General features: G+C 32.5%; 1 protein-coding gene across 1 annotated transcript in view; it reads right to left on the bottom strand.

Annotated features, from left to right (window-relative positions):
* Nucleotides 1–15764, bottom strand: part of TNNI3K (TNNI3 interacting kinase) — a 307398-nt gene that overhangs the window by 197014 nt on the left and 94620 nt on the right. Inside the window, exons 10-11 of the mRNA XM_049772005.1 lie at nt 15268–15362; nt 14503–14652 (exon numbers count right to left, since the gene is read on the bottom strand). Of these exons, the coding sequence (XP_049627962.1) occupies nt 14503–14652; nt 15268–15362 (245 nt within the window). The remainder of the gene's footprint in view (nt 1–14502; nt 14653–15267; nt 15363–15764) is intronic.

Here is a 15764-nt window from a genome sequence, read left to right as displayed (position 1 = left end):
ATAAATAGTGGTTTTACTTAGTGTGGTTTTTATCTTTGTTTGGATAAAGACACATGGACATGAACATCAATCGTATCAATGCTTGTCTAATGTGTGTAAAATATAATATGTATTAAAGTGCTGGTTCATGAGCTTTACCCCGATCCCCCAAAATTAAGGTTACAAAGATCTGTAGAGGAACCTGATGATTGTTAATTACAGTTTTTTGTTGTTTTTTGTTGGTTTTTGGTTTTAGTTTTTACTTCACATCCAGTAATGCTATGAGGTTACTCCTGTCTTGGCACTCAGGAATTACTCCTGTCAATGCTCAATGGACCTTATAGGATGCTGGGATTGAATTTAGGCCTGTCAAGTGCAAGGCAAGAAAGCAACTTACCCATAGTACTATCACTCAGGGCCTGCGGTCTATTTTCTAATAAAGTCACAAATAAGATTGATCAGCAGTAGATAATCTGATACTTCTTATGTAGGCCTGATAAGTTTATTTTAACTTCTGATTTCAATCATAATGTAAATTTGATGCAGGGCTACTAGAGGATCTTAATCATGTGAAAAATCTATTTTGGTAAATAACGTTTTTAAAAAGTTCTTATTTATATGTTAGAACAATAATAAACCTTCATTAGATTATTATAAATATTCAGTAAGACAATTTCAAAAATATATCTAACAAATTCTAGCACATAAATTGAATATTTTCACTGCTTTATTGTCTTTATATTTTGTCCTAATCTATAAGTGAACTTGTAAACTCCTTATGGAAATTTAGATATTTTTTCAAGTATCAGTAGATTTTATTATATTGCTTCTATTGTTAACCATCACAAACTTTGTGCTTGAATAATGCAACATTATAATAAAGATTTTTTAAATAATTTACTTAAGCACCCTGTTTGCAAACATGTTTGTAGCTCAGTTTCATTGATAGAATATACACCCCCCTTCACCAGTAGACAACTTTCTCACCGCCAATGTCCATCAGTTACTCCCTGCCCCAACCCCTGCCTGTATTTAGGACAGGCATTATATTTTTATCTCTCACTATTATTGTCATGGTACTTAGAGTATATATTTCTCTAACTGCTCTCACCACTCTTTTGTAAGCTTCATATCATAGACTCGTCCTTCTGTCCCTCAGCTCTATTGTCTCAGGGTATCATTACCATACTGTTTTTTATATTTCTTAAATACCACAGATGTGTGAGACTATTCTGTTTATCTCTCTTCCTCAGACTCATTTTAGTCAGCATAACAATTCACATGTACATCACATGTATAGGTCAATTTCAAAGACTTTATTTTAATAAATGTATAGTATTCTGTTGTGTAGATGTACCACCGTTTCTTTAATCACTCATCTATTGCTGGACACCTGGTTTATTTCCAGATACTGACTATTGTAATTAGAGCTGCAATGAACATAGGAGTGTAGAGAGCATTATTGTATTATGTTGTTGTGTTCCTAGGGTATATTCTAAATATAGTATTATGTCATCTGCAAACAGTGAAAGCTTTACTTCTTCCTTTCCTATGTGGTTTTACTTAATATTTTATTCTTAACTTTGCTATGGTAATTACTTCCATTACTATGTTCAGTAGGAGTGGTGGGAGAGGGCAGTCCTGTCTTGTGTCAGTTTTTAGAGGAAAGTTTATCTCTTTTTAGTATAATATTTGCTATAGGCTTGTAGTAAATGGCCTTGACTATATTGAGAAAAGTTCCTTTCAATCTTACCTTGTTGAGAATTTTTACCATGAATGGGTGTTGGACTTTATGAAATGCTTTTTCTGCATCTACTGATATGATCATATGGTTTTAATTTTTTCTTTTGCTGATATGGTTTATTATGTTGATTGACTTGAATATGCTAACCCTCCTTGCATCTCTGGAATGACACCTACTTGTTTATGGAGTATGACCTTCTTGATGAGGCATTGAATCTTATTTACTAGGATTTTGGTAAGGACCTTTTGCATTTGTGTTTATCAGGGAGACTGGTCATATTTCTCTCTCTCTCTCTCTCTCTCTCTCTCTCTCTCTCACTCTCTCTTTCTTTCTCTCTGTGTGGCATATCTGTATGTTTTTAGTATATGGGTGATGTTAGCTTTGTAAAAACCATTTGGAGTATTTCTATTTATTCAATTTCCTGGAAGGGCCTGAAAAGAATTGGTGGTATGTTTTTTTGAAAGATTCAAAAGAATTTATTGGTGAATCCATCTGGGCTTGGGCTTTTGATTAACATTTTAATTTCCTCAATAGTTATGGGTCTGTTCAGGTATACTAGATCATTTTGGTTCAAACTTGGGAGGGTATAAGAGCCCAATAAAATCTATTTTTTCAGGTTTTCTTGTTTTGTGGCATAGAGTTTCTTAAATTAGTCTCTGATTACACTTTGCATTTCTGTAGTATCTGTAGTAATATCCCCTTTTCATTTCTAATTCAGTTTATTTTTTCTCTCTCTCCCTTTATTTGTGATTTTCTAGTTGTTTATCAATCTTGTTAATTTTTTAAAAGAACCAAGTCTTACTTTCATTGACCTTTCAATATGATTTCCACTTCATTAATTACTACATTTGCTATGTACCAAAAATGCTGATAATCTGTGTCTTCATTCTCATTTGTTTCTGAGAATCTTTTGATTTCCTCTTTCTTTTCATCTCTGATCCATTGACTGTTTAGTCATGAGCTGTTTTATTTTCAAGGTATTAAAGTTTTTCCTCTGTCTCTGTAATTAACTTCTAATTTCATTGTATTATGATCTGAGAAAGTAGTCAATACAATTTATATCCTCTTGATTTTATGGTGGTATGTTTTATGGACCAGCATGTAGTCTATTCTGGAGAATGACCCATGTGCATTGGATAAGAATGCATACTCAGTTTCCTGGGATGGAGAGCCATAACTATCTATCTATATAACTATCTATCTATAATCTATATATCTATGTCTATATAGATATATTTATCTATATTTAATATGTTTGTTATAGATAGATGTACTTATCTATTTATCTATAGATATATCTACTAAGCAACCATTTTCTATTTGTCTCATCAGAGCCAATATATTCTTGCTAGGTTTTAGCCTGTTTGGCCTATCAACCAGGTAATAGAACAATATTGAACTCTCCCACTATTGTGCTGTTATTGATGTCTTCCTTAACCTTTGTCAGGACTTGTTTTAAATATTTTTATGGCCCATCATTAGGTGTGTATATGTTTAGGAGTGTGATTTCTTCCTGTTGCACATATTCCTTGATTATTAAGAAATGTCCATCTCTTTTTCTTATAACTTTTCTAAGCCTAAAGTCTGTGTCATCTTATATTAGTATGGCCATTCCAGCCAAATATTTTTCATTCCAGCTATTTTTAAGGGAGTTGTTTGCTACAACAATTTTCCTTCAACCACTGATTTTGAGTCTGTTTGTTCTTAATATTCAGATGTGTTTTATGTAGGCAGAAAAACTTTGAATTCATATTTTTTTTATCTATTTTGCAACTTTGTGTCTGTTGACTGCTGTACTTAGTCCATTGGTGTTGTGAGAAATATTTGTCATGGGATTTAGTATCATCTTTTTGAAGGACTTTGGTATGTCTGTTGGTTTATCTTGTCTTAAAGTAAGCCTTTCAGTTTGTATTCTTTTTCAGTTTGTATTTTAAGGCTGCTTTGGTATCTTTAAATTTTCTGATCTGTTGTTTATTTATGGAGCTGTGTATTCGTCCTTTAAGCCTGAATGTAAGTCTGGCTTTGTGAAGTATTTTTGACGAAGCATTTATTGTGTTGAGTTTTGTCACTATATCCCACCACTGCCTTTGGGCCTTGAAGGTTTCTTGTGATAGGTCTGCTGTAAATCTAAAGAATGCTCCTTTGAATGTAATTTCTCTTTTTGATCTTGCTGCTTCCAGTATTCTATGAAATACTTTCTGTGGAATTCATCATTTGACAAGGATGTGTCTCAGGGTGCTTTTCCTTGGATCTTTGTTGGTTACTACTTTTCTGACATGCAAGATTTGTCTGCATGCTCTCTTTAGATTTACAATGATTTCCTTGATTACTGATTTTTCATGTGGTTTTCTTCCTGGGTTTATGTAACTCTAATGATTCTTATGTTGTTTCTGTTAAGTTCATTGAAGATTATCATTTTTATCTGTTCACATTTTTTGAAGATTTTTTTCCATTGCCTGGTTGTTTGTTTTAAGGCTCTTTTCCAACCTCTTCCTTTGAATGGAGTTGTTCTGCATCTCATCTTCCAGCTTACTGATTCTCTCCTTAGCTGTTGACACTCTATTATAGAAGTTTTACAAGGATGTTTTCATTTTGTCTACCAAGCTTTTCAGTTCTGTTATTTCAGTTTGATTTATTCTAATTTCTGCTTTAATTTCTTTTGATTCTTGTGTTTCATTCTGTTTTTTCAATACTTTTTTTGAGTTTTATAAACATCCACCATGTTTCTTCAATAATGTCCTTATCTGAGAGGCTAAATAGGTAGTTTGTACTTTTTGATTCACCAGAGCTACCATCTTCATTCTCAGAACATTGTGGAGGACTCCATTATTTTTCCCACTGTCACAGTTGCAGTGTGGTATTTTCTATGTGCCTTGCTGGGTTTCTTTAACTAAGAGAAGTGCATTGCTACAGAAAATCCCTGACCTTGATGACAGGTCTTGCTTATTTATGCATGCTCTCCAGGCGCCATCAAACAGACTCTTTTATTCTGCTTGAATCCTTGGTGGTGGTGGTGGTGGTGGGGTGGTCACTCACCCTTATATTACAATTATAAGATCCAGACACCAACCATTTTTCATTGGTCATTGCCAGTTTCATTGCCTTTTCAATTTTTAGCAAATAAGTATATTCCTGGCTTGAGGTTCACTGTCTTTATCTTCAAAGTCAGGTTGCTTGTGTTGTCACTTCTTATCATTCTAATATGTACTTTATCTATGTAGCTATACAGTCATTACATTGGACCTATTGGGTAATCCAGTATAAACACTTAAATTAGTCTAAATTTTACTGTGCTCTTAACTCCCTTTCTAGACAACATATTCACAGATTTATGGTATTACAGCAGGACCTCAGCATCATGAAGGGAACAATATTCTGCTGTCATAGAGTGAAGAAAATGTCAGAATGATTGTCTTATTAGTGTTGAATACACCTGATTAATCCTGTTAGTAAGTCTCCCACCTACATTGATGATGGCTATGTAGCCTCAGGATAAAAATAACATCACAACAATAGAAAATTTTCCAATAGAATTTAAGTGCCCTATCCTCCTCTGTTCAGTACTACAGTCACAGGTTCTGACTTTTTGTTTTGCTTGGTTGTGTTTTGGGGCCACATCCAGGGAAACTCAGTCTAGTCTTTCGGTTCTATGTTCAGCAATGGCCACTAGTCATGTTTTGGGGACCATTTATGGTGCTGGGAATAAAAATTGGGTCAGTGCCACGTAATGAAAACACCTTATCTTTCAGTTCCAATTTTTGAGATTTTGTCTCTTAGTTTCTACACTGTCTGACTCCACTTAGGAAGAACCTGTGGTGCTTTAGCGGTTTTTCATTTATTTAATTTTGTCTTTAGTTCTTAGGGACCTGTAAAAGAAAACGTTTCATTCTTGTTTTAGGTGGGAGTAGCTTCTATAGGGAAACAAAAACACCAAATATGTGCCCAAGTGTCACAACACACAAACAGTCTACCTCACCTGCATTAACTTCTCTGTTGGACTAACTGTGCCTAACAGCCTTGAGAATTTCCTTCTCTCCTTAGAGAAGCAGAAAGCCACATCCTGAATCCTGAAAGCCTGTGTGAATCAGTGATCACACCCTTGATATTACCTTTCATTTCAACAACTCTCTTGGCTCCACTTGCATTGAACAGTCTTAATTTCCTGCCAGCACAGTGGCACAGTTTGTTGGCATTTTCTTTGGAATCCTTTTCATCAGGAGTCTAATGAGTGTCTAGGTTCTGGCTGATGATGAGCATATGGCTGCCAGGGAAATGCCAAGAGACTCTGGAAAATTTTTCTGCCTGATTTCTCACCTCCTGCTAGTTAACTGCACACTGAGACATGTACATAGGGAGATTCTCACCGCTACAATTGCTTTGACAATCTACCAAACCCATAAGCAAAAACACCTGAAAACCACGAGGGCCCGAAATCCTAAAACTTGGCCACAAGGAGTTAAGCAAAAAAAGTCTTGGTGGGATTCATTAAATGGACTTGTTAAGCCAAATTTCTGTTATTGGGTATACCCAAATAACCAAGGAAAACTAAAGGAACACACCCAGAGATAATCAAAGTACATTAAATTAAATTAAATTAAACAAAATAATTTTCTTCAAGAATTTGCTATCTACATCCAAATATTAACCCAAATAGGAGTTTTCTATATTATTAGCTTAATGATTTACACTTACAGAGCATTATTTATTGGGGTTCCTGAGATTTTATTCAGTGGGACACTTCTGCTAGCTTGAAGTCTTTCTCATTTCCTGCTCTTAGTTTTATGGGTCCTATTTCTTCCCAAAATCTATAAATACTTTCATTTTTTTCTCCTTCTGTATCCTTTTACTACTTGCACATACAATAATTCCCAGCAACCTCATTGCTTTCAATTTCATAAATAGCTATAATTATAAAGCATAAATTGTTAATGCCAGGTGATAGCACAGAGGGTAGGAAGTTATCTTGAACAAAGTCGACCTGTATTCAATCCCTGATTTCCCATATGGTATCCAATTTCACCAGGAGTAATTTCTAATGCAGAATCAGCAGTTACTCCTGTGTGCACAGCCACACACCAAATAAAAAAGGCGAAAAAAAATAGCCAATAACATAAATTTTTCTTCCACAGAGATATGACATAGGGTAAGGTGCTTGCTGTGTCTGTAACTGAGCTACATTCTGTCCTCAGCACTCATCTAGCCTCCTGTGCACTGCCTAGGGTGATCTTTGATTAGAGTTCCCTGTACATTTCTAGGTGTGGACCCCAAATTAAAACAAATAAATAAATCCAAGCTTTTGTTTAAGGTTACAAGTTCATCGAAAATGTTGCTACAAAGAAAGTTTACAACCTACATCACAGTAATATAAAGGAGATACTTTAAGAAGTATAGGCCTTATTATTTCCTTATAATGTCTTATTGTTTCCTTATATTGTTGCTTCAGCACCACTACTATTTCACATTAGGACTAATGAACAATGTTTTATGACAATTTATTTTAAGAACACAAAAGAAAAATTGCCATGAAAATTAATTTCAAAATCTGGTCTTAAGATTTATTTGACAACACATTTTGTTGTTATTGAATAAATGGCACAAGTTATGTTGCTATGCAAGATATGTTAGTATGCTGCACATGATATCAGAGCTATGTTGCTCTTTATTCAAATCATGACTAGGATAAAAAGATACCAAATACATTAGAAGAAAATATTTGTTCATCTCACTGCAAAGGCTGATATCTAAATTACAGAAAACAACAAAACAGAAAAACACATAAAAAATGAAGAGAACTGAGTTATCAGGACAAAATGTGTATTGAACTAGTCTACTAAAAAGTAATATTTATTAGTTATTATTAGGGAAGTGAAAATAAAACAATTATAATAAGCTTGTACCACTGAGATTAGAATACATCAAAAATAATAGAAATGGGGCAGGAGAGATAGCATGGAGGTAACGTGCTTACCTTGCATGCAGAAGGTCGGTGGTTCGAATCCCGGCATCCCATATAATCCCCCATGCCCTGCCATGAGTGATTTCTGAGCATAGAGCCAGGAGAAACCCCTTAGCATTGCCAGTGTGACCCAAAAACCAAAATAAATAAATAAATAAAACATTAATGCTGGTTGGGATATAGGGCAAACATAGCCGTTATTCACTATCCATGAAAACAATATCTGGTTCATCCTTTATGGAAAACAGTAGGAAGACTTCTCAAAAAAACCCTTAAGATTGAACTTCCATATGAACCAGTAAATTCACTTCTTGACATCTATCCCAAAGGTCCAAAAACACTATCTTCAAAAAATTACTTTCTTAAGTTTATTGTATCACTATGCATAATATTCAAGATTTAGAAATAATACAAGTGCCCAGGAACTTATAAGAGGATAAGAAAGTTTGGTATATATTTATAATAGAACAGTGTTCAGCTATATGATGAAATCAAGTATTATACTACATGGAACTATATCATCATACTTAATGAAGTTGGCCAGAGGGATGAATTATGAAAAAAACCTCTCATGTGTGAAAAATAAAGAAATAAAAGAAGGGAAAAACAAAAGGTCAATGGTAACAGATCCCGAGAGCTCATTTACAGATGTGATTCTGCAGAACAGTGGTGTGGTAGCATGAGTAAAGGGAACTTTGAAAAATTGGTGTAGAGGTGCTAATTTTCTAGTGGTGTGTAAGGTATTTAAAATTGTATACCTGATATTTTATAATTAATAGGGCCTAAATACTAGCTAATGGGGAAACATGCTCTTATTTTCTCCATTATAGAAATTTCTTTCTTGAAGAGAAAAATTATTATTATCTAAATTCTCACTCAAAATGTTCTTAACTATGTTCTAGAAAGGCAAGTAGAGGCTCCAGTGAATTTGCATGATTTTAAAATTTTATAAGTTAAGAGAAAGGTTAGGGAATCCATCTTTGAGAAATTATCTTTTAATCCAAACTTGAAAAATGAGTATAATATAATTACTCTAAAGGATCCCGCCAGAGAGAAACCTTGTGTAGTTACTGTTCACAGAAAGAAGACTATTTGTTTAGAATATTCTTAAACTTCTATTGCTTACTAGGATTCATATTTGTTAAGAAACACAACATATATATTATATGGTTACCATACAGAAGTAGTCATTAATTACAATAAAAAAGTGACCATTAACATTCTTGATATCATCAACTGAATTATAACTTATTAGATGTCTCATTAAATTAGACATGTGAAATTGTTTTATGAAACAACTTCTCCATCTCAATTTCTCTCCAAAAGGCATATACTGAACATAAATTAGTACCAGAAATTTTTTTGAATTTTTAGAAAATAAATATTAATAGTATATAAGTGCTTATTATCCAGAAGGTTATAATTCTATAGGATAGATTAGCTCAATATAAAATGATAAATGTAGAGATATATTTTTATGTAAAATAATAAAAAAGTGGCCTGAATGCTAGACTAGAATGTCAGGAAAGACATTATGTGGAATAAAATTAGTACTATGAATTTTGAAGGCTAAGTAGAAAGTAGAAATAGAAGGAATTAAGTGGCAGATTGAGGAAAATAAGCTGTGAAGCCAGACAGTACATGGTGATAAAATATTTTTTAAATAAAACAATATATTTAATAATATTTCATAAATTTGCATTATCATATAAATATATAAACATATTAAGAGTGATTTTGATTTGGCCCTATTTGATTCTATAAATGATGGAATGAGAGCTCAAACTGCATTAAGGTACTTCTGTTTGGTATCATTTTTCCACTTTAAAGCTGTGTTTTCGAAAAGATTTAATGCATCTAAATCTCAAATTCTGCATAGGTAATGGAAGATAAGACTCATTTAAAGAGTTATTTTATATTAAATTATAAGTGTGTTTGCTAGTTTAGGTAACCTTGTTTACTAAATTTAATTCTATTCATTATCATATTGTGGCTCCTTAGTTAATATTTCAAAAATATTTTTAATTTAACTCCCATAAGAATGAAAGTCCTCATTCTAATGAGTCAAATAATTATTTTATTTATTTTAAAAAGAAACTTAATATGTGGAAAATAATATATATACGAAATTACATATAAGTTTTGAAATACTGTCCAAATCTTTTTCTTTCCTCTAACCCTCAACTCACTTTAGCATACTCAACTATGTTGACAAACATCATAACTAAACTTGAAATGCATAAAAATTTACTAAAATTATCTGAATAATTTATGATTCACTAACAAAAGCTTATTAACAACTTCAATGAAGTCACCTCTTTCTTCTCTACTCCTCCCTATTCTTATATTTTAGGTTATTTTTTACATGCTTAAAATTGTAGGAATTCACTACTGTAAGACTTCATTACTTTTGAGGCTATACTATAGTGCACTTACTATAAATAATTCGCACCATACTAAACTTGTCAAAAGGAATGAACAAAGCATACTTCATGGTACAAGAGTCTTGATTTTTATTGTTTTTGCTCACTTAACTCACTAATTCTCTAACTGCAGCTCCCTGTCATTGTGAATTAGAGTAGCTCTGCTGTATACAAATATTGTATTCTGGGTAATTAGATATTGGGATAGAAGCTTCTGCAAATTACTTTAACTGGTGACAGTACTGAAGCAAATAAGAGGTTTTTAGTTCTGTTTCTAGTTTGGGTTATTTTCTGACCCTAAGCAGTCTGACATAAAGGCATGCTTTTCTTTGTCAAAGGCAGCCTTTTCAAATCTAACTGCCAGATACACTATTGAGCTATGTGTTCAATTCTAATTGGCTGAGATTTTTTCAATTCGGCAGTTTCATCTTTAATGCAATGGATGTAAGATTATGTGTAGGTCTTTTCAATGGTTTTTCCATACTGGTGATTAGGGCAGAGGATTTGAACATAAGCAAGCTGCTGGCTATTTCTTCTGGCCAATTTAAATTGATTCATACAGTCCTTTGTATTTCAGGGAAAGGGCAGAACAAATCCAAGTGAGTGAGACAGCATCGGTTCACTTTCAGATGTGATAGTAGAAAAGTATAAGGGCAATATTAGGAGAGGAAATGCTTTCAATAGTATAGAGCTGGAAATATGAGAATTTTGGCTAAAACTATTGAAACTTAACCAATAGGTTTCTGTGTGAAATCAAGTTAAACAGAAAAAAAGTATTTCCAAGATATATATTGATGTCTTTAGAAAAAAGGGCAATGTGTGTGCTCTAAGAAACTAGCAAAAGATAATCAGCTACATATTTTGTGAGTCAGGTCAAAAGTTTTTATTAGAACTTTTTAGACTGAGACAGGTTTCTTTCAGAAATGGTTTTTTCTAATGTAAGTAGGGTTAGACTAGTGAGTTTCTCAACTTGTGCATATCTCAAACTAGTTCTTTACAAGCACAGAGACAATTGTTATGAAGATTTCTTATGAATTGTTTCCCCCAGGAAAAACATAATACATGGTAAACCATTATGGAGCTATACCTACGTAATCTCCATTCCATAAAGGAAGACCTGAAAGCAAGTTATAAATACATTTCCTAAACTCAAGAAAATTACTAATCTGCCACATCAATTAATTTGATATCATCTTATCTAAGGAAAAAAGAAAGGCATTTATGTATTTAAACAAAAAATAATTGTGCACTGTTTACAATGTTTTTAACAAGGCCATTTCAACCCTTCCTGAACAAAAGAAAGCTGTGTAACATTTCTCAAACAAGAAAAAATAGCAGAAATTTTATTTTGCTGGTTAATTTTCTTTGCCCTAGAACATATGCAAAACATTTACCTGTCTCCTGAGTACTTATGTCCAATTTGTTAAAATTCATAGTAATAATAAAATGTAACACTAAAGCCTGGCACATTAGTTAAACAAATAATGTTGACAAGTGTGGCATATGTTGCAGATATTAGTGTGTAAATCCTCTAAAACATTTCTTGATATACAAAAATATAAGAGTTTGGTTTCAAAGAGGTAGTACAGAAGTTAAAAAAACTCTTTATATATGGTGATCTTAGTTTGATATCCCCAGCAAGTATATGGTCCCCTGAGCATCCCAGATATGATCCTTTCAATAAAGAGCTAAGAATAATCCCAGTACACTGCAAGGTGTAGCTGACTTTATGCTCTTCCAAATCTAGAAGCTAGTACAATGAGTCATTGTTTTCTTAAGTATGGAATTTCACAAAATAAGTAAAAGTAAAACTAGTTTTCCATTATCACTCTCAATCAGTTTAAAACAAAATCAAGCCCTGTGAAAAGCTAGCTGCACAACTATTTCTGGGCTGCCTTCTGGAAGTCTAATTTGTAAACAGTCTTATTCTGGAAACTCACATTTCTTGAGAGCCAAAATATGAGATTCAGTTGCTTTAATATAATGTGAGTGTTGAGAAACTAGAGCTTAGGAAAGATGTGTTTCCTAAGGCTTCAGAATATGTAAAACTTCTCATTCAAAAACCAAATACATAAAAATTAGAATTATTTTAATATAAAGTAGCAAACTACTAGAGTTAGCCTTGATATAGCCATTATATGGCATGTACGTGGAGGTTCATGGGGCGTTTTCTTAATAATCTTGAATGGTAATTTTTTTATTTCTAACAATTTATTTATTTAAAGATCATGATGTAGAAGGTTGTTCATAATGCAGTTAGTTTTTTTCCTAGTTACAAAGTTGCTTGTTATAGAGTTTCAGGCATACAGTGTATAAAACCCTTCACCAATACATGTTTTCCACCACTAATGCCACCAGTTTTTCTCCTGTCCTCCCCACTACTCTTTCCCATTCTTGACTCTTTGGTAGATATTTATCTTCTCTCTTTTTCTTTTTTTTAGCACCCCAGCACTCTATTATAGAGTGATATTTTTCAACTATTATTTCATAGTGGTCCCATATCTACCCTAACTGCATGCCCAATATTTGTGACAAGCTTCCTACCAGGAACTGGTCCTCCTGCCCCTTGTCTCTATTGTCTCTGGATATAATCACCATATTATCATTTTTAATTCCACAACTATTTATAAAAATTGAATGCTAATTTTCTTCTTGAGGAAAATACTTGCAAACTGAAGAAAGAATAAATTGATACTAGTCAAATATTATTAGTACTTCTCAATTTCTTAAAGAAAAAGCCAGACATAAAGTCATAAATGCCACATTACTTATTTGTATAAAATTTAAAAAGAGTCAAAATTCATCTTTACCTTTATAAAAGCATAATGTACTCCTGGGATAGTGATTATAAGAGAATGTATGTTAAATTTTATGTACTGATGATGTTCAATTTCTTCATTTGAATATTAAAAATGATCAGTTTATACATTTATTGAGTGGTATACTAATATATAAACATGTGTGTACATTCATGTGTATTTATACAACACTAAAAACAAAATATAACATATCTACATATAACTCATTGTTACTATTCAATGTCTGTTAACTTGTATTTGTAAAAAAAATTTCTATATCATTATTCCCCAGTAGTATTCAGGTCAATTAAATTTCTTTTATTTTTAAAGAAAACATCTTTATATCTTCTTAAAATATACCTACATTCCTTATTTATATACAACAAAATCTATTCTCTTTCTGCTAGAAAATATGCATTTTTATATTCTACTTTAGATAAAAAATTTTATATCAACTTGATTATTTGAGAATTTTCTAATTAACTAATTGGCTCCTTTTGAGTACAATATTGTAGAATTTAGATTTTTAAAAGAGAAAAATACTTAACTAGATATCTTAAACATTCTCAAAGGATACCAAGTGTATCAAAGTCTGATACAATTCACATTTTAAGTGATAAAGTATACTGTTCCATTTCCCCTGAAGAATGTGAATTGCAGAGGTGCCAATATTTATTAGAACTCACTGTGAAATTTAAATCTACATTAAATTTCAAATTTATACCCCTTATCTCATTCATAATGAGTTATTCTTAACATTGTTATTACATTTATATCGGTTAAGTATATATATTGTACAGCAAAGTTGAAAGTAATTTTTATAAATTATTTTACTTAGTCTACTATGTTATAATACAGATGTTATACTCATTTTACAGAGAAATAAACTGAATTTCAGTGAGAACAAATAATTTTCTTAATATCAGAGAAAATGTCTCAAGTAAAGGCGGCGGGGGGCGGGGAGATGGAGGGCTGGTAGTGGTAGGTTGCACTGGGAAGGGGTGTTCTTTTTTATAACTAAAACCCAACTGCAAATATGTTTGAAAACTTGGTGCTTAAATAGAGATATTTAAAAAACATAAACATAGGTTTTCTCATACCTCCTATCAAATCTTGAGTTCTCAACACTTTGAACCTAGGTAAATTTATACTTAGACCATAAGTATTGACACCCTTTGTTTTACTATATATTGTAAGACCAGATGAAATAAACATTACTTTTACTCCTCTATTCCTTTCATTGAAAAATTTGGAATCTACATTAAAATTCATGTATAAAAGAGTAAAAGTCTAGCTTTGCATCTACTCTAAGATAAAAGCTATCATTAATTAACAGAACTTTGCATTTTTAGTACCAAGGAATTTAATTTCTCGTTTTCATTTTGCCTTTTCAAAGAGCCGATACTGAGAATGCCCCCAATTCATCTGAAGCCCTACTAGAGTTGAATCATCTGCTATAAAGAAACTCAATTAATTGTAGAGAATCATGTGAAACCTATGGAGGACATAGGAGTGTAGAAATCCTATATGTAACCAAATTATTTTTTGACATAATCTACAGTAACAGTCAGTGTGTCATTACAAAGATAAAGAAAAACACACCTTTCTCATATGCCCACATCAAGCATGTCTGCTCATCTTTTTCACCACTAGATCTGCTGGGATCACAGGCTACCAAATTCATATCAGCTCCATTATCCAGTAAGAACTGAACTAGACGAATATGACCATGATAGCATGCAGAGTGTAATCCTATATCAGAATAAAATGAATGACAGAAGACAAAAAAATCAAAGTTTAATTTCAATATAGTCATTATCACACAATATGATTACTGCTAAGAAACAAAACAGGGATCTGTGCCTTAAATAAAAATTCTATTATTAATCAAAAATATACTTTGATCTCTTAATTGTATTTTATTTATTAGTGAGATAAAATATACTTTGAGCAAAAGAAGCGAGCTATTTTTGGATATTTTCATAGAAATCCTTTTTTTTAGATCATTATATATTACTCAATCCACTGCAATTTTTAAGATCTTTCTACAAAACTAGCCTCAATTATATCAAACTATTAGCTCTCTTGAGTAACATCCCAAAGTTCATGCAGTGTAGTCAATCTTCTCTGATGTAGACCATAATTATTCATGAGTATATATAATTTAGCATAATAATGAATCTTACCTAAAAATGTCAATATGATTTATAATATTACTACAAAACTATTAATTGTAAGTTATGCCATAGGTAAGATGTTCCTATCCAGTGAGACTGACCACTCTCACTGCCTCATCCCTCCTAAGAACACCACTCTCTTGCTTATTGATATCTCAAGAAACTGACCATGTTCTCATTGCAGTCTTACCAGTGTGTCCATCCCTTCCCTGGTGGTTGATGCTCACAACATTCTGATCAAGAAGAAATTTAACCAGATCAATGTTCTTGCCATAGGTGCAAGCACTGTAAAAATACATCAGAAGGAAAACAGAAAGACTGTTAATAACTGAATTGTGTTATTCAACTTATTATATTAAAGCTCTAACTCTCATAATTTTACAATGCATCTCTATTAAAAGAGACGCAAATTAAAGAGGAAGGTAAAGCATAATTACTAGGCTGCACCTTAACACAATATAATGATGGATTTACAAGTAGAACTTAGAATACAAATGGTAAGTACTCTGAAATGATTATCTGAAGACAAATAACAAAAGTGCCTGTCTAAAGGTAAGGAGATGGTTTCCTCTTTTCTTTGGGGGGGGTGGGTTTGGAGCCACACCCAGTGATGCTCAGGGGTTATTCTTGGCTACGTGCTCAGAAATCGTTCCTGGCTTGGGGACCACATAGGACGTCTTACCTCTT

Source organism: Suncus etruscus, chromosome 4 (genome assembly GCF_024139225.1).
Source record: "Suncus etruscus isolate mSunEtr1 chromosome 4, mSunEtr1.pri.cur, whole genome shotgun sequence".
Lineage (NCBI taxonomy): Eukaryota > Metazoa > Chordata > Mammalia > Eulipotyphla > Soricidae > Suncus > Suncus etruscus.
Note: the sequence above shows the minus strand (reverse complement) of the source record. Positions and strands in the feature narration are given on the sequence as shown.